Source organism: Scophthalmus maximus, chromosome 19 (genome assembly GCF_022379125.1).
Source record: "Scophthalmus maximus strain ysfricsl-2021 chromosome 19, ASM2237912v1, whole genome shotgun sequence".
NCBI lineage: Eukaryota > Metazoa > Chordata > Actinopteri > Pleuronectiformes > Scophthalmidae > Scophthalmus > Scophthalmus maximus.
In genome coordinates this window covers 12,252,626-12,271,491 of record NC_061533.1, presented here as the reverse complement: position 1 = coordinate 12,271,491, position 18,866 = coordinate 12,252,626, and the positions used below count along the sequence as shown (strand labels likewise).

The 18,866-nt window shown below is 41.2% G+C and overlaps 4 protein-coding genes across 10 annotated transcripts; 2 read left to right on the top strand and 2 right to left on the bottom strand.

The window, feature by feature from the left end:
• Positions 1 to 495: 495 nt before the first annotated feature.
• psmd9 (proteasome 26S subunit, non-ATPase 9) lies at positions 496 to 2,693 on the top strand. The gene is made up of 6 exons (XM_035639325.2): positions 496 to 667; positions 783 to 882; positions 1,496 to 1,689; positions 1,802 to 1,903; positions 2,122 to 2,210; positions 2,460 to 2,693. Exons 1-6 carry the CDS (start codon positions 536 to 538, stop codon positions 2,485 to 2,487), a joined length of 645 nt encoding a protein of 214 aa, XP_035495218.1. The 5' UTR covers positions 496 to 535; the 3' UTR covers positions 2,488 to 2,693.
• Positions 2,580 to 6,462, bottom strand: gtf2h3 (general transcription factor IIH, polypeptide 3). 3 transcript variants are annotated; one of them, XM_035639323.2, is made up of 13 exons: positions 6,273 to 6,462; positions 6,073 to 6,152; positions 5,866 to 5,972; positions 5,159 to 5,301; positions 4,906 to 4,968; positions 4,527 to 4,556; positions 4,400 to 4,428; positions 4,238 to 4,312; positions 4,081 to 4,134; positions 3,672 to 3,740; positions 3,448 to 3,561; positions 3,293 to 3,329; positions 2,580 to 3,115 (listed from the first exon to the last, which is right to left on the bottom strand). In XM_035639323.2, the coding sequence occupies exons 1-13, from the start codon at positions 6,280 to 6,282 to the stop codon at positions 3,030 to 3,032; spliced, it is 897 nt and encodes a 298-aa protein (XP_035495216.1). In that variant the 5' UTR covers positions 6,283 to 6,462; the 3' UTR covers positions 2,580 to 3,029. The 3 variants fall into 3 exon arrangements, with proteins under 3 accessions (XP_035495216.1, XP_035495215.1, XP_035495217.1); XM_035639322.2 differs by having other exon boundaries at positions 3,448 to 3,583; positions 6,273 to 6,460; XM_035639324.1 differs by lacking the exons at positions 6,073 to 6,152; positions 6,273 to 6,462 and adding an exon at positions 5,583 to 5,770 and having other exon boundaries at positions 3,448 to 3,583; positions 5,866 to 5,978.
• A 684-nt stretch (positions 6,463 to 7,146) lies between these two features.
• On the bottom strand, positions 7,147 to 10,050 carry LOC118313673 (Rieske domain-containing protein). 3 transcript variants are annotated; one of them, XM_035639328.2, is made up of 4 exons: positions 9,923 to 10,050; positions 8,215 to 8,484; positions 8,023 to 8,057; positions 7,147 to 7,936 (listed from the first exon to the last, which is right to left on the bottom strand). In XM_035639328.2, the coding sequence occupies exons 2-4, from the start codon at positions 8,456 to 8,458 to the stop codon at positions 7,646 to 7,648; spliced, it is 570 nt and encodes a 189-aa protein (XP_035495221.1). In that variant the 5' UTR covers positions 8,459 to 8,484; positions 9,923 to 10,050; the 3' UTR covers positions 7,147 to 7,645. The 3 variants fall into 3 exon arrangements, with proteins under 3 accessions (XP_035495221.1, XP_035495219.1, XP_035495220.1); XM_035639326.2 differs by lacking the exon at positions 9,923 to 10,050 and adding an exon at positions 9,076 to 9,371 and having other exon boundaries at positions 8,215 to 8,326; XM_035639327.2 differs by lacking the exon at positions 9,923 to 10,050 and adding an exon at positions 9,076 to 9,212.
• A 25-nt stretch (positions 10,051 to 10,075) lies between these two features.
• LOC118313666 lies at positions 10,076 to 18,691 on the top strand. Of its 3 annotated transcripts, XM_035639310.2 has the most exons (15): positions 10,076 to 10,177; positions 10,972 to 11,081; positions 11,170 to 12,018; positions 12,304 to 12,466; positions 12,634 to 12,731; positions 12,919 to 13,137; positions 13,409 to 13,496; positions 13,664 to 13,785; positions 13,980 to 14,085; positions 14,182 to 14,253; positions 14,387 to 14,496; positions 14,750 to 16,743; positions 16,826 to 17,297; positions 17,507 to 17,600; positions 17,712 to 18,691. In XM_035639310.2, exons 2-15 carry the CDS (start codon positions 11,023 to 11,025, stop codon positions 17,838 to 17,840), a joined length of 4,575 nt encoding a protein of 1,524 aa, XP_035495203.1. In that variant the 5' UTR covers positions 10,076 to 10,177; positions 10,972 to 11,022; the 3' UTR covers positions 17,841 to 18,691. The 3 variants fall into 3 exon arrangements, with proteins under 3 accessions (XP_035495203.1, XP_035495202.1, XP_035495205.1); XM_035639309.2 differs by lacking the exon at positions 10,076 to 10,177 and having other exon boundaries at positions 10,815 to 11,081; XM_035639312.2 differs by lacking the exons at positions 10,076 to 10,177; positions 12,919 to 13,137 and having other exon boundaries at positions 10,816 to 11,081.
• The last annotated feature ends 175 nt before the right edge of the window (positions 18,692 to 18,866 follow it).

Below are 18,866 nucleotides of genomic sequence, written 5' to 3'. Positions count from 1 at the left end.
TTATTATTCAAATTAACAGTATTGAATCATTTCTTTGAATACATCTCTAAGTACCACTAGCTAAAATCAAATTGAAGTAAATTACTTACTACTTATTTTATGCAGACTTGTAATGTTTGACAAAAATGATTTTTGGAACTAAAAGCAGAAATGATTGCAAGATTGAATGTACTTTCTTTTTAAATCAACCAGTCGGGGGCAGTAAAGTGTTTAAACTGTCGCTCGTCGTGGTAGTTGCGGCACCGGAGACTGTAGGACATGTTATTGTCGTACGCCTGAAATACTCAACTGAAAGACTGTTGTTAAAGGAATTCAGCACATGGACATTAGAGAAATATTTGCAAAAAACTATGGAAAGATGGAGTTAAAACGTATATTCACATATCTACAACATACTGGACAAATAACAAGAATGTAAGGAAAATGCAAAAAGGATACAGTAGGTGGCGATAATGCTACGCCTGGTTACAAGTCGCCATTAGAAGAAGAAGAAGAAGAAGAAGAAGTTGCGACACCGGAAGTTGTCGCAGCAGCCATGAAGATACCTCAGGTGACAGAAGACAGCTCTGCAAACTCGGAAATAACAATGGATGATGTCAAGAACCTCGTTAAGAAGAAAGATGACATAGAGGAGCAGATACAAGCCTATTACGACGTCTTAGAAGACGTAAGTCGCCTGTCAGATAATCAGACACAGCGTGCCACAAAGCTAACCCGAGGCTAGGCGAGGCTGTCAGTGCAGTTAGCTCAACATGTTTCTGCTCTCTTCACTCTGTTTACAGCAAGGTGTCGGGGTTGAAGGTCCGCTGGTCGACGCGGAGGGCTTCCCCCGAGGAGATGTCAACGTGTACCAGATCCGGACAGCGAGACACAATATTTCATGTGAGCTGCGGCCTGTTTGTTGTTTCCAGTGTTTTCTGTGGCAGCAGGGGACAACTGGGTTTCACACGAAGCATCGCAACAAGCACAAACAAGTTGAAACAGTGAAGTGATACAAGTTTAGGTTCATTTATTTACGTTGTTAAATGTGCAACATGTCTCTATTAATATATGGTTGTAATAATTACCTCAAGATACCACAGAAAATTGTAATTAAGGATCAGGTTCATTTTTTATTAATCGGATATTTATATTATTTCATTGATTATTTGTTTAGTCTATAAAATACCCATCACATTTTCTTGTGTTTTGAGTAATCATTCATAAAAAAAACCCAAACAGATATACACAGTTGTAATATACAAAACTGAGAAGAGTAGCAAATCCACACACAGTAGAAGTTTGATAAGGGGGAGGCCTCGTAATGTTGTCTAAATAATATATGAATCCATTAATTGATAATTAGAATAATGCAAAATGAATATTATGTGAATCCATGAATCACCTAATTGTTACAGATCTCTATTGGTGGATATCTTCTTTTTATGAATAAACTTTGTCAGGATTCCTTTTTCGACTGCTATGTCCGAGGTAATGCCTTGAACCTGTCTTTCAGGCCTACAGAATGATCACAAGGCCTTAATGGCAGAGATAGAAGAAGCCCTGCATAAGCTGCATGCTCGTGAGAAAGCCAAGCGGGAACAGGATGAGGCAGAGGCCCACGTGGAGGCAATGGAGCAGGAGGTCACCCTGCCGCCACCATTCGCACAGGTGGATGCTGTGACACAAGGCTCACCTGCCTGTGGAGCTGTGAGTATTGTGAAGTGTACTTGTCTCCGGTAAACCATGAGAATCAGTTGAGACCTAAAAAGTAGCAATCTTTATTTTTGTGGCTGAAGAAGTTGTTTGTTCCTGTCCCAAGGGGCTCAGAGTTGGCGACGAAGTCATTGAGTTTGGTTCAGTGAACGCAGAGAACTTTCAGAACCTCCAGAACATCGCTGCTGTGGTACAACACAGTGAAGGGGTAAGCTGCAGAAGTCACCCACTGCTTGGGCAGTATCTGATTTCATTGCCATCATTTGAATTTGTTATTTATTTTCATTTTTGTGATGCACATTTATGAACCAGATTTTGTCCTCGAATGAATTATGTAATCCATGAAATTTCAGTATGACTTTTTTTAGGTCTGTAATATAACCTCTTTGGTTAATGTGTAAACGGCAATGTCATGTCGCTCTACAGAAACCATTACGTGTCGCAGTCATTCGGGATGGCCACAAAGTTCAGATGAGCCTGACTCCACAGCGATGGTCTGGCAGAGGTCTATTGGGGTGAGTGCTGCGGAGACTATCATAGACATGTTTGAATTGGTACAGATGAGTCTCATAGAACAGCTGATGTTTAGAAGCAATGAAAGCACTTAGCATGTTTCTCTTATTGCATGTTTTACCTCTCCATACTGGTAAAACACTCTCGCACGTCCCCCTTAACATGCACGTGTCATGATATAAATAGCTGTAGGTATTAGCAAACAAAGTGGTTAACATCTGTCACTAGCCTGTCCTTTTTCTTTTCTCCAGATGCAACATTGTTCCTATCCATCGGTGATCACCATGAAAGTGCATAATGTTAATTGTGAAATCCTGTCCGCCACTTAAGTTACCCCTGGATGGTTTCAAACTGAATATGTACATACCAAACAAATTTCCATCTGTTTAATTTTTCATCTTAACCACAACTTGACATTATTTCCTTCATACAAGGACAGCTTTCAGAGTGGGAAATAGCCAAATAAAGAAGTCTAACAAAAAGTGTTACAGTGCCTCTGTTTGGGAGTCAGTTTGCTGAATAAACATCACTATCTTAATGGGGCTGTAAGCCATTTTAATCCAATACACCTTTTATACAATTCGGCTATATATCCTCACAGTTCACTAGGTGTCAGTTTTGTGTGTGCACCGTAAAAAAATATCTTCTATTTCAGCTCAGTAAATTGAAAACAAAAAAAATGGCGCGGACCACACCTCACAACACTGTGTAAAAAAAACTTCCCAACACCTTAAGAGACGTGCTAGCGACAGACGCTATGACTCGGGGGTTTTGGCCTTGTGGTTAGTACGTTCATCTCCCATACCCGAGGCTGCGGGTTACTATGCTGAGCAGGAATCATGCCAGCTGCTTGAGTTTCTTCTTTTTGGGCTTGACCATGTGTGGTAGTTGTATTTTGAAGACAGTCCTAAAAAGAAAATTATTTTAAATCATATTAATGCAGACAATGTGAGGACAAATTCACATTATTTACTTTCAGATTCATAGAAATTTAAGGAAATATTTTTTTGTATTGAAGACTTATGCTTCAAGATGCTGTGTGTGTATATATATATATATATATATATATAAAAAGAAGACTTACTCGCACGTTGTACAGATGGGGCTAAAGTTGCAGAATACTTAAAGAGAAGACAAGAGTAAGTGTCACCACAAAAAACATTGTAACCGCAGCTTTTGGAAGCGTTATAAAGATTGTGGTCTTGCATTTGTTTAATTTAACTGTGAATCAATACTTACTTGACAGACAAACTGAGCACACGTAACCAATCTCGATGAGGTTGCGATGACAGAAACATGCAGCTCTGTAGTCCACGTGTGCAGGCGGCGGCAGCACCAGCTGTGAACGCTGCTCTGAGTCAGGGAGGAACACCCACTACTCAGAAAACAACGTCATCAACACAGTGATTTAAACAAGACAAACCATATTCTGGGAATTGTGTCAAAAGGTACTGTGCACTCACTAGAAGGTACTGCGCCAGGGCAATTTTCTGTGGTATCTTGAGGTACAATCCTCCTGTTATATCGCAAGCCTGAAAAATAAACGGCTGAAGGTTAAAAAAAAGAACAACCTCATTTTGTACAGGTAAGGGCATCACAATACAGTTTGCTTAATATCTTAAGCTTTTAATAGGCTGAAAAATAATAATTCAAAGAACATAGAGAAGACAAAGTGATGCGAGAACTACTTAACATGAAGGTGTTTTGCTTGAATAGTTCTTAACAAGGTATTTAATATCAACACCTAAAATGCTTAGTATTCTATGGTTCAGCTACGGGACTGTACACGTGAAACAGGGTGTAGTGCTGTTTGATTGCAGCGCTGCCAATGTCCCGACAGAACTTCTGTTGTGAAATATGAAAAATATGTACCTGCTGAAGGAGACCTGAGTCCGAGTCCAACACACAGGCATCTATCAAGATGTTCTGTTTGAGAATACAAAATCATTAGAAGAAATCAACGACATACTTCATACATATGCCTATGTAATAACACAGAGGTAAAGCAGAAGCAAGATCCACATTTTACCTGCTTTTGTGCGGCAAAAATCACATTCATGAAGTTCATATACTGGAGGGCACAGTCCTCTGCTGCTTTTATCACCTGTCCAGTAAAACAAATGGAGAAGCTGTGTTCAAAGTCAGGTGAATAAAACAAAGCACTTATGAAATAGAACTGTTTGGGTCTTACCAGTATTCTTGATTTGATTTCCTGCCCAACTAAACAAAAAGAAGAAGAATCATGAAAGAGGGCTAATGGGAAAACAGCATCCAATAAAGACCACTCTTAAGTTGAAAATATTTTTAAAGTAGATTACCTTCCAGCTCTTTTGAGACCCTGTGAATGTCTGAATATTAAAAAGGTTTAAGGAAAATTGTGACAACGGCTCTGCAACACTCAACATACTCCTTTTAACATGAGGAGCAAAGCAATCTCTAAACAAGGAAAAGTCAGCCGTTTAAAACACATCCTCCCTCCTGTCACAGACAGATTGAGCACAACTAGTGCACAACAAGAACAGTACATAAGCTTTACTGTAAAAGACAGAAAATAATACAAACTATCACTATAATATCTCTCCTAACACTTACATTAATCCTATCGTATAATGCCGTGACCAACATTATTTCTTTTATCTATCTCAAGACACTCTTTGCACTACAGATGAAGATGAAGAGGATTCACTGAGAGGATACAGCAGAGAGCTTTGGCAAGGGATCCAGCCAACAGAGTATCTGTTGAATTTCCACGCACTTCAGCTACAATCAAATAAGAGCCTCATTAATTTTCACAGATCAGGAAGCAGTTCACTGTCATTAAATATATAGTAATAAAGCTAATAGTACAATATATTAACATTTTATTAAAAAAAAGGTGGGGTCACAAAGAAGTCATATGTCAAGGCAATATTATGTAAATAATACCCAACCAATAAAACCTTGCACTTACTTTTTGACATAACATTCCTCATCTCTTCAGCAATGAGGTTGTTGGCGACTGATAGCAGTTCATACTTTCCGTCCCCGCTGGAGGATGCATCATCTGCACCGCTGTCTGCGCCTTTCCAGCTCTTACTGGGATACAGGAAGTGACTGGAATAAAGCAAGTGGGAGAGTTGAGCATGTAGGCAGTGACAGGAGTGAAAAACTACGTCCAGGAAGCCAGCTGACACTTCAATCATGGAAACTGGCAGTGGACGTAGTATTCCAAAGATTAAGTACCATTAAATCCAAGTTGAGGTCCAGAAGAGTGACTATATGGGATACAATCATCACATTTGTACTTGTTCAAACTGATTCATCAATGTGTACGCAGCATTTTACTGTCGTAGCTGATGAAGGTTGGGGAGCATGGGGAGCCGTACAAGACAAACCTGGGGGGTAATGACTTGATTAATGGTTTCAAGTTACTACAGCCAAGTCCAGTTGCTCCTGATTCAACACCCTTGTGGAGAACTATGACCTGGTCTCCTGGATGGATGACACTCTCCACAGACAATGTGACACTGCACTGAAGTTAGTGTCAGAGAAATTTATCAGGAGAAATCAGCCTACGGTGGACCTGCGGAACATGGAAACACTCCAGTACAGGACAAGTTCCTTCATATTGTACGAAGGGCGGACTACTTTACATCCACTGGAGCCCTCGAAACCTACCTGTCTTGACAGTGGCTTGCAATGACGGCCAGCTTGTTGGTCCTGCTCATGGCCAAGTGCGAGTTCCCCATCACCATGACTGCATCCAAACACTTGGACAGGGTGAACTGGACGGAGACGGGGGGAAGCATTTCAAAAGAGAAACAACCCCCACAGGCATGATGTTTATGATTTACAATAGCACCTTAGTCAGCAGTAGGCTACTACCTCTGGCTCACGTTGAGCGTGCTGCCCCCACCAAATCGGGTTTACGTCCACGACGATGACCAGCAGGCTGACTTCATCCTCTGCGGACAAGGTGCGAACATGTTAGCGACACAACGCGGCTCTCTGCTGGGCGAAGAAGCGAGGCAGCTCCTTTCTGACGTGTGAGTGTTACAGCAAAGATCAAAACACACACAAGTTACCTGAGGCCATTTGTTTGAGACGGAGGTACAACAAGAAGCACAAAAAAAAAGCTGGAGCTTTATCTCCTGTTAAAATTCGTCTTTCATCGTAACATGTGCATGTTTAAATATGGTTATTCCGACAATGTATTCACGCCAAGCAGTTCCCTCACCAGCAGCATACTCAACTGTAGTTCCGCTAGTTTGTCTTCTTCTACTTTTTATTCAAGCGCCACATGGTGCGCTGCTGCCACCTAGCGGCTATTTGTCTGTGGCTTCAGTTAACCCGCAGCCCGACGTTTACTGTTGAAGTCGACTGAGTTTGAGCTTATCTGACGACTTTGAACTGTTAAGCATTGGGTAGTTTAATCAATAATAATAATAATGATGCAAGCTGACATCATATTTTTCTTGTCAAATTTAGATCAGATGAGTATTTAGTATCTATAGCTGTAGGAGTAAAGAGTACAAGCTTTCCCTCTGAAATACAATGTAGTACAGGTATTATCATAAAATGGAAGCAATCATGTACTGTGTATAGTACGTACGTACATTATTTGTTCGACAGACACTGTGACTGAAACATCTCTCTGGTTTTTTACAGGGCCTTGTAATGTAAGTAATGTTTCGGTCCTCTACCGATAATAATAATATAGTATAAATATACTTAACTGTACCTACAACTTAATCCCCCCCCCCCCCATATCAATAAATCTGGAGATTATTTTTCCTCAATATTCAATGCATTGTTAAAAAAAAAAAAAAAAACAGTTAAATGTAATGGAAAAAAAGATTAGGCCAAGCCTCTATGCACTCTCTGTTAGCGTTCCTGTTCTGTTCTTCAAATGTATTAGTATTTCTGAGTTGTGAGACAGTGTGCTGCTGGCTTCAGTTGTGTACTATCAGATTTATCTGTTCAGTGAAAGGCAGGAAAATTCTAACATTAGATAAGATGGAACAAGATAATCACCATAAACCAGTTAAGCAGTCACCGCACCACTCGATGGTGTTTAAATCACAGGTTTAGCATAACCAGAAAACTTAACCACAACAATTTGCAGGAAGGAACTATAAAAACGGATCTGTGGTGACATAAAATATAAACATTTTAAATGTATTTAATCACAATAAAGCCCAATATTCTGTAGCAAAACTAAATGTTTTTGAATAAGGTCATGAATGCCAGACATTTGTAAATGAAATATTTACTGAATTCGTTGTTTGCGGTATTGTTTTTTGATCTTGCAACAACATGCCACATTAAAACAATAGATGTACTGCGCATCCTCCTCTTGAAGCTTTTGATGTTTCCCAGTAAAACAAAGCTTCCCAGATTGTCCCTGAAAAATCCAAGTATGTTTGATTGTATAATCACAGAATCCTTCTGTATCTGGCTATTTTCTGGGCTTTGGTTTTGACTGGGCCTTTAGTGAGACACTCCTGTATGTCTCTGTTTGGTAGACGTCAGACTCAATGGCCTCTATGGAGTCATTAAGCGTTACATAAACTTCCCCGTTGACCTCAGTGACCTTGTGAATCCTCTGTTTGACGCCCTTGGAGCGCCAATGAGTTCTCAGGGGTTTGGCTGTAGGATCCTCCACAGCTTGGTAAAGCCCTTCCCCCTCTGCTAGTGTGATCTTGTACTTGTGCCACGGACACACAATGCACAGTTGTCCATTAAACTCCTAAAGGTGGCACAGAAATGTGATTAGAGAGAGGCAACATCAGCCATGTAAAGATATTCCAATTATCAAATAAGAAGGAAACTGACCTCAATGTCTCCATACTGTAATGCACCACCTGAATCTGACAATAGAAAAACAAGTGTCATCATACATGTGTGATTAACCACTGCTGAGAGTGACTTCCACGCATTAAAACTCACTTAAACATTAGGAATGTCAAAAATCTAAACTTGATGCGTTTATTTAACACAATCAACAGCAACAGACTCAGAGCTTACGGTAGCAGCGTGTGTCCATAGCATGAAGCTGCCCCTGGTGGAACAAGACCAGCACATCTCTGCATCCATTCACCAGCTTGCTCACACGCCCGGCCTTGACAATGTCCTCTTTCTTCCCGATGAAGTGTGAGGCAGGAGGAAGTAATATTGATGACGATGAGGACAAAGAGGGCGACGACAATGATGATGACGACGACAAAGGGGGAGAAGAGGAAGTCAGAGAAGTCACCTCCTTAGAGGACATGTTGGTCACTTCTTACAGCAGGTTTCCTGTTAATGAATGAATGAGTTTTTAAGTAATTTTATGTTTGAGAACACGATTCATTGCAAAGTAGGCAGATTCTAATGAATGTTGGGGTTATGGAAACCTCTAAGACACAATTCACAGTCGTGTAGAAGGATGCAACAGACATTATGTCTTATTTGTGTTTATCCTGGTCATTCCCTCCAACTGCCTCATGAGCATATAGCTTTAAAGACAACTTTTAATTAGGAAATGAATTTAGGCAAAGGACCTGATAGGCAAACAGGTAAGTATTTGCTAAGTCAAAATTTAGCCCCAAAAAAACTGATGAAGTAGTGAGTGACCGCTGAAACATGTTGCTTGTACTTAGATTGTCCAGATGTTTCAGCTCCTTTCATTCTGTCGGCTCTTTACACTGAGCACAAAGATGACACGCTACATGATTATACATCCAAACAAAAAACAGGAAGCTGGATTCAGCTTCAACCACAGGCAGATTTTGGGGCAGCTAATACCAGATAGGTTGTGGCTTCATCGGATTTATCCTCTATGACACCACGGCCTCATTGCGATAAGCTTTCGAAAATAAAACGCCTGCTACACGAAGTTGTGGTCACCTTTGGACGAAGCGTCAACGTTTTAAGGGTTATCACTCGCAGTTTCTGCAGACGCTGGAAACGGGGCCATGATGGCACGTCGCACGTAAACAGTCGCAGGGACATGACGTCACCTGGCAGCCGGCTTTCAAAAATAAAGTGACAAACGATGTCAAACATTTTCAGCAGTAAGCGCAATTATTCAAATCAGCCTGTCAAACATTATGATACACTTCAAATGAGAAACTTCAATATCAATGTATTTTCAAATGTTAAGATCTCGATGGACATTTTAATGTGCATTCTTTTCTTAATGAGCTTACATTTTTAATCACTCGTGAAAGTAATACCACATTACTTGTATTGTTTTGACTGTTACAGACTATGAAAAAAAAATCATTGTTTGGTAGGAACATGGTTGGAATGAGTTAAATAGTTTGTTAATGTAATATTTACTTTTGCGTTAGAGAATATATTAAGATTAGGTTAGTTCAAATTCTCCCATAGATTAACTGTTTACAGGCATACGTGCAGTGGTATTGTATCCGATCTGTTTTAGAGATGCAGTTCCCTTAGGCCTAAACACATCGTATGCGTTTTATTCTTTTAGAAGAATATAAGAGTTTAGAAGACAGTAAGAAAGTTACATTTGTCTCATCCTGCTTCACCGGAAGCAAAAACGTGTGTTTTAAAACCCTGAATGACATTTATCAGATGCCACGATTTGAGGCGGCCCCTGCTGCAAATGTCTAATAGGGTTAGTTAGTCTGAGGAGGCTATTTGTCTTAGTAGATCTGACGGTGGGCATTAAGCCCTCTGAGGGATTATCTCTCTCTTTTCTTGCTGAACTGGGCGTCGATTGACCGACCGTCCTTGTGAAGTCCTGCAGTTGGAAATGTCTTCATTTGTGCCAACTGCGGGTCGGTGGCGCCCTGGCTGAACAGGTGGTGTGTTCACTTGCAGCGGGAAAAAGGAAGCGTCCTCCGCCGTTTTTCGTCGTTATGGAGACCTGCTGTGTACGGAAATGCGAGCAACTTTGAGAAACATGGATGCATTTTGTCACTTCAGTGAGCTCGCCTTCACTCTTTCCTTTGTTGCTTAAAAGAACTCTGGGGTGTACCTGGTAAGTTTTCTGTTGATTTTTACCTCTTTAGAAAAACAATTACATAAATAAACTATTTGCTACTTAACCACATTTGGCAGTTATTTAAACTCCATTACTTGCCTTTAATTCATTTTGGTGTGTGAGTTTCATCTAGCAACTCACTTGGACAGGTTTCAACAACAAATCTCCCCTTTACTTTATGCTCTGCAGTCATATTTGAATTGCCCTCCCTTCAATTCAGTTTGCATGATTAGCATAGGCAGAGCATTAATTCCCTACTGGGAATAATAAGCCCTTGCTCTGTGTGGGATTATTTGAAGCATTGCACTGTTTCATGTTTCACCTTGTGTATGCATATGAAGAGGGTCTCACTCTAGTGCCATGTGGCAGGGCCATTACAGCTGCCAGCCAGTCCCCTGTAGAAGCCAAAAAACGCAACAGTTGCTTGCCTGCCCCTTCTATATTTATCATATTTGCTACAATACAGATATGTGTGACACGACTGCACTGTGCTGCCAAAAGTGTCAAATATCAGCATCATACCAGTGTCCTGCGATTTTCTTACCCCCACAACGGTGCAGTGTGGTAGTGATGACACAGTGACCGACCAGTGGCAGTCAGACTCTGGCAGAAATCACTGAGGGAGGGGAAACAGCAAGGACAAGAGTGGTGGGGCTGCAGTGGGAAGCTTGTGTCGTGTGATTTTGCATATGCAAGTTTTACCTGTCGTCATTGAAATACTTAAGTTGTCCAGTCACTTTTTTGCATGCCAACTGATGGAGAGACTAAATCGACGTGTCTGCCACTCCCAGGGTAGGTTGAGTGAAGACAAAGAAAAACAGAGAAAAAAAGAAGGGGAAGAAATGACACTTTGCCTGAATGAGTGTCTGCGAGCGGTTGGGCTCCAACATCACTATGCCAGGTAAGCACACTCACCCACAGGACCTACAAATTTATACTTGACATGTCCTTCTTCCTCTGGCTAACCCCTCTGCCTGCTGCCTATCCAGGTTTACCTCCATGGGAGTTCAAAGTGCAGCCCACCTTTCAGCACTGACCATGGAGGACTATCCCATCCTGGGAATCCACACTATGGAGGACAGGACTCGACTCTTCCATATAGTCCAAATGGTCAAAACTCTCGACCTGGAGAGTTTTCAATATAAGGATGGTGAAGATTATGGAACTGATGGTGGTGATGAAGGCTATGCTGTAGTGGATAGTAGTTTTACACATCATGGCTATGGAGATCCAAATCAAGATAAATATGATGACGAGGAAGCAGCCACGGTACCATCAAGTGTTCGCAGACGGCTTGATTTCAGTTGTGAAACCATTGATCATCATGATAAGTTACCTTCTCCTCCCACAAACTCAGTTCATGTCTGTAAAACTCATAATGGAAATGATGTGCCAGTCCAGGGCAAAGGGCCGGCCACACCTCTGCAGCTTGAGCTTGACAGTGGGATAGCTGTCTTATATGGCTGCAAAGGGAACAACAACCACAGGACAGACACCCATAGTCGTCCATCGAATCATCGTACAGGAGGAGACACCAAGCCAGACACCATAGGAGGAATTGCCATGTACAACTCTCACACCAGGTTATCACCAAAGTGTGTCTCGTTCCACAAACAAAAACCCGGGCCTGCAACAGTGGAACCAAAGAGGTTCAACAGCAAACCAATTGGGCACAAAGATAGGAGAAGAATCTCCAAGAAGGAAAAACATTACACAGAAATAGGCAGTAATGGGGCTTCAGGACACATGGCTGAGCCAACACCCATTTATGAATTGAAAAGAACCGTTGGCTACAACTACGGACTACCACCGAGTTCCCCTCCTGCTCAAAACAAAAAGTAAGTAGTGGTTTTTGTGTTGTCCTCACTGCTTGCTCCCTACTTAGTGGAGACAGGAACAGGTAAGTTAAAGTTTCTGAACATGAAAGATATTCAGAAAACAAAACAAAGTATCCAGATGGCTCCTACACATGCACTGAGGAGAGGCCTCCTACAGATACTCAACAATTTCACATTTTAAAAGCGATTGTGTCTCTTTGTATTATGACATTTGTACATAGTTTAAATATAAGGATTATTTCCTGTGGACATGATCATCCTAATTTTGACCTTTGACTGTACCAGACAAGATGGAGAACAGCGGATTATTGTGTGTGTGAGGAAAAGGCCTCTGACTCGTGCAGAGAGAAGGAGAGGGGAAGCAGATGTTGTGACAGCTTCAGGCGCAGAGTGTGTTATTGTCCATGAAGGCAAAGAGGCTGTGGATCTCACACAATACATACTACAGGTAATGTCCAGAGAAGAGAACATTATTGGTCAATATTTGGTCTGAAATTATCTCCAAATAAACACATATTGTCAAAATGTAATTATGACATATTTTGTCATGAAATGCTGGAGTTGTGAGGGTGTGTTTTTTTACAGCTACTTTACCTTGACCTTTTGTCCCTGCAGCACAGGTTCTACTTTGACCAGGTTTTTGGAGAGGAGAGCTCCAACGAGGAGGTGTATCAAAGAACAGCATATCCTCTGGTCCAACACATGCTCAATGGGTAGGTTATTGCTGACGTAGTGGTATGTGCATGGGTGTGTATGTTGTCACCCTACATTCCTTTCTAACCAAATGTCCTGAAGCCTGTTTTTGGAGTTTTAAAGTGTATGCTCATAGGAGATTTGGCTCTGTGTTACTATGAATCTTTGCTTTCTAACTATCTATATTTCTACTGTGTGCGTCCATAGAGGCAAGGCCACTTACATTGCATATGGCCAGACAGGTGCAGGGAAGACTCACACCATGTTGGGTTCATCCACTGCGAGACCAGGGCTGTATGCACTTGCAGCCCTGGACATTTTTGCACACCTGTCCACCTCGCACATGCACTCTCCCCTGCTGGTGTATGTCAGTTTCTTTGAGATCTACTGTGGTCAACTCTATGACCTGTTGGACCACAGGAAAAGGTGTGTGTCTGTGTGAGTGTGTTGTTTTGTTAAAACAACAACCCCAAAAAATGAATTATATATTTTGCAGGTGTTGAGTTAACAATATTTGATATTACCAAATCAGTTGCTAATATGTGTTACATAGCAAACCGGTTGATACATACTCAAGTCTTTCCTTTGGGATTGTGTAGTTTTGGCAACATCACCATCAATTTGTCCTCTTCTTAATCTTTGTATTGATATAAAAAAACATCTTCTATTTCTCTTCCCTCTGTATATCTGTCTGTAGGTTATTCGCCAGGGAGGATGGACATAAGATGGTTCACATTGCAGGCCTGCGTGATGTCAGGGTGGACTCAGTCAGCTCACTGCTGGAGGTTAATCCCTTTCTTTAAAATGGCCTCATATCCATGATGCACTGTCCAGAGCTGGTGCTCTGATTAGCACTTTCACCTGTAGAACCCATTAATATAAATACTTTGACTCCAAAAACAAATTCATTTGATAAAGAAAAATAAAATTGTCCTCCCGTTTCCATCAAAAGGTGATTTCACAGGGTACCGAGGAGCGCACACAGGGGATGAGTGGCGTAAATCCACTTTCTTCTCGTTCTCATGCCATGATGAAAATTCAGCTAAGAGGTCCAAACCAGCAGATAGCTGGCAGGTAAGTGAAAACATCTGATGTGTTTTGTTCTGGACTTATTATGATGTACACTCTTTTTGTTGGTTTTGACTTTGCTCCTTCAGGCCCTACTAGTTTATTGCACAATAGACCAAATAAGCCCAATTGTGTTGGTGTAAAATTACTGACATAAAAGGTGTGTGTTTGTGTGTTTGTGTTGGTGTATTTTCCTGTAGAATGTGGTTTGTGGACCTGGCAGGAAGTGAAAAGGCGTCAGATACCAAAGAACCAGACAGGCAGAGTCGTATGGAGGCAGCTGAGATCAACCAGAGTCTTTTGGCTGTAAGTTACTCAGAGATCTCGCATTAAGTCAAAGGTATTGCAAATTTTTATTGGGATTTTTACATACCCTCCCATGTGTATGCTTTTCCCCCCCAGCTTAAAGAATGTATCCGGTCCCTTGATCAAGAGCAATCACACACACCTTTCAGACAAAGCAAATTAACGCAGGTAGTAAGACTAAAGGAGCTGTGTTTATTCAACAATTTTCAATATTTCTATTGTGAATATTAATAATACAAAAGTGCTTAATCAGTACACTCCTCCTGTGAATTCTAATTGAACTACTTTGTTCTCATTTTAGGTTTTGAAAGACTCATTTGTTGGTGATTCAATGACATGCATGATTGCCAACATTTCACCTGGTCACTTGGCGACCGAACATACACTTAATACACTGAGATATGCTGATCGGTAAGTGTGTGTGTGTGTGTGTGTGTGTGTGTGTGTGTGTGTGTGTGTGTGTGTGTGTGTGTGTGTGTGTGTGTGTGTTTGTGGGTAGGTCCAGTGGGAGAAACAAGATATTGGATTTTGTTCATTCTGCTTTAACTATGGCTTACCTGTTTTAAATATCAAGTTAAGTTTCCGTGGTTGTATCCAAGGCTGTCGTGGGGATGAACAGTGAATACTACAACTTCAGATGTTATATCTACTTCATTTTTCCTAGGGTGAAGGAGCTAAGGGGACATGGAGGGCTAAGAGGAGGAAGAAGGGCCAAGACGATACCCTCCCCTAAACATAACCTGTCCAACAGCAGCAATGTGGGCACCCGAGGGAGAAGTCCCCCTAAAAAGCAGAAATTGGGGAGAGGAAAAGAGGCTTTTGGTCCCACCGCACCAATCACAAGGTTGTCCACAGGGGACACATATCTCTGCTCCACACCCAAGAACAGCAGATGGGGAGCGGAAACAGGTGCAATGGGCAGAAAAGGGACTGGACTTGAACATATTACACCAATTAGAGGCTGGCTGGGAATGAATGACATGATGCATAGGAAGGTGGAAGCAGATGAAAGAAATGTTAGGAGAAGAGAAAACCAAAGGTATGGAGGATTTACCAGTCAATCTGGTAATGACCAAAACATCAGGGAACCTGGGATACACCAAAGAGAAAAAGACAAACAGCAAAGCACTCTGAAAGGGGGAAGACAGGAGGAGAGAGGATGGTTACAACAGCGAAGACAAGTGGAACACAGCAGAGACAAAGTAATTGACATAGAAAATCTAAGGGACAAAGATTTACACAAGGTTGATGAAAGGGATAAGGAGAGGCAGAGACATCTGAGACGGTATCACCAGCAGCTGCAGGAGTTTATGTCCTCATCTTCTTCCACGTCTGTCAATCTATTATCCTCTTCTACATGTCCGTCTTTCCCTTCTTCAAATCAGGCCTCTCTTCATTTATCTGGCTCTTCGTCTACCTGTTCTCCTCTTCGCCGTGATTCCCGTCTCTTATCTTCTGCCCCCATGTATCATGGTTTGGAGGATGTTTTAGATGCGTACAGAGCTGGGGTTGCGGTTAGGGCTGATGGTTACAGAGGCCAGCTGCCTTTTCCCAGTGCTGAGATTGCCATGCAGTCTTGCAAGCTCTCTCAATGCTGCAATAACAATGATTCACAAGGTGACTCTGGTGGTGTTGGTGAACACTGGAGGGTACCTTGGGAAAGAACAGAGGCAAGATTAGAACAAGACAGAGGTGAAAGTGATAAGAGGAGGACAGTGGGGGCAACAGCTGAAGTAAGATTAAAGGGAGAAGATAAGAAGCCAGCTGGGAAGGAAGGGGGAGAGAGGAGGTGGGCCTCGTTGTCAATAGAGCAAGAAGACAGGGTCACAGGTGCAATGCCAACTAACGTAGCAGCACAAGTGTCTCACAGCTGTCATTCTGAAGACAGAAGGAAAATGGGTGAGGAAAGACTGGTTCCCGCAGATGACCGAGTTTATGGAGCATGGAGCACTGAGAGGGCAGGAGGCCACCATTTTTTGGAGTCACCCCTTCAGCAAGCTCCAGCAGAACGACCCCTCTCCCCAGCTGTTGAAGATATCAACACACTCCTGACTCCAAACAAACTAAGTGATCTCTCTCTCGAATCAAAACGTGCCAGATGCATCCCCAACACCCTGCCTCTATTAATGCAAAATGCACAATTTACAAATGCTCCGTCAACCACACAACCTCTCTCTACTTCCATCACACAGATTATATATAAAATACCATCTGAGCCCCTTAAAGAACTGTGTGGAAATCCAGTTTATGCTCAGGTACACAACCATACAGATGTCAAGGCCAAAATGTCTGGTTCACATCATGATGAGACTTATGCAGATACCGTGAGCGACATCATAGCCCCCCTCAGCATCTCTTTGCTTCAGGTGGATCAACAGGTCACTAGAGCCTCGTTCATCCAGGGGGAACAGAAAAACCTCTCACCCTGTCTGCTTGAGAATGAAAAGGGAGAAAAAATCAGGAGGGAAGTGGAAGAAGAGTGTCACACATGTGCAGAGATGATGGGTAAAGTTGAAGTGGCTGAGGACATAGATGTTTGTCAGTCTTTTTTGGAGCTGGCACAAGCAAAGACCCACTACCACCCCACCTCTAACCCAGCAATCAATCACACCGATCGAGGAAAAGACAATCGTGCAACATATGAAAACTGTAGAATAGGTAAGTATCATATCTCCCAGTTTGTATAATAACGAGTGCTTGAAAATGTGTACGTGAACTTCTTTTTTTTCTTCTTGTCCAGGTAGGACAAAACCTCCCATGCCTGACATTATGCTGGTCTCTCTCAAAGACCAAAAGAACAGTCAGAAACCGCAAACAATACCAGTTCTTGGCAAGAAAGCCCCTGCATCCCCACTTAAACCCTCTACATGTGATTCTATGCAAACCTCTGTCATGCAGTCTAACTCACCCTCCGATCAGCAATTTGACAACATGCAGTCATCCAGCTCACACAATCTAATCCAAAATCGTGCCACCCATATGCCAACAGAAAACACACACAACATGCACAAGTACAAACGTGACACTTTAAATTTAATACCACAGTCAGAAAGTGTTTTGGACCAGTTTCATATTCTACATTCAAACCATTCCAGCAACAACTCACTCCAACCAAACAGTTCTGCTGAGTCAAATATTCAAGAAAGCAAGATAAAACAGCAAATTAAACCCATAATGCCTCTGGCAACCCTGGAAGACATGGATTATGCCCAGTAAGTACCAGAATTCTCAATATATTCTTTATTGTACATAAAGTTGTTAATCATGTTGCTGTATCCTAATAAAGATACAGCAATGAAACAGATCTCTTTGATTACAGATTTAGAGAATGTGCTGTGTATTTCAAAATGACGGAGTAATCACAACCTAAACTTTATTAGTTTGAATAGAATATGTCTTTTCTGACCCAACCCATCTTTAGGTGTCGGGTTGTCCAGGCCCACTGGGAGCAGTTTGAAGAGATGGAGGCCTTATGTCATAAAGAGGGGACACTTCTGTGCCAGCAACCTGATATGGTCAGAATAAAACAAACCCACAATTGTAACCCCCCTTTTCTTGTAAACTGCATTTTAAAGTGACTTGTCACACTTTGGTTCATCCTCACTCTTTGTCTCTTTGCCCTACAGGCATTTGGGGAATATGTCCACAAGCTGGAAGAGATCATGGAGAGAAAGGCTTGGTGTGTCCACAGCATGAGAGCTCAGCTGCAGCCATATCTGAAGCCCAGTCACTCTAACCAAACACACAATCAGTGAGAAGAAAATAACAATCCAGTTACTTGAATCAACAAAGTTAATAAGCAGGAATATTTACATTCTTCGTGCAGCCTATATACTGAATAAATGCTGGTTATGCAGTGGTGTGTATAAGTGCACAATATATATTTTTCAGAGCCACAAGACAGTATGAGTCAAATACATTATTAGTGTTTTTTATTTTAAATGTCATGTATGTTAAAGGGATTCAAAGGTACACTAGACAAATATCACTTGTGTGTAATAATGTGTTACATGAGGGTTCTCATGGGTTCTCTCTGTGTGTTTTGTGTTGAGGTGTTTTTTTCGTCTTCCTTAGCTATTGACATGATAATTCATATGCATTGTATATTATGAAATCCATGCATATTTAACTCTTAACTTATTCAGTTCATCTCATGAATGATATCTGTCACACTAGTGTGGATATTTGGATGACTGGTATTTGAAAATTAAGTTATTTTAATGGCTGCTAATTATGTACCCTATGCCGCAACTTTTTATTTAATCTAAAGGGCTGTACTATTCAAGTCCAGGCTTGGTCATCTATTGGAAGTCCTAGTCCCAGTTTCAGACTGAAAATGTTTCACATCTTTGGCCTTAAATCTGGTCTTTATTGAAGCTTTCATAATTCCTGGTTTGTGTCTTGATTTGAGTTACACACCTAACCAATTGCAGACTTGAGCTCAGATTGTCTACTCAGCAGTTTACTTGGCAGGTGGCTGTTTTACTGGTGCTGTGTTGTTGTTTTTTTCTTTGATAAAAGATTGTGTAAGACAAGTATTTGAAGATTCTGTGTTTTTGAAACACACCTGAGTGTTTAGGACTAAATTAAATGTATTTAATTCTCAGATGATGTGTGGTGAAAAATGTATTTCTGTATTTGATAATTATTTTCTGAGTTGAATTATATGATGTTTTATCCAATTCTATATCACTTCTAATATATATATATATGTGTGTGTGTGTGTATATATATATATATATATATATATATATATATATATATATATATATATATATATA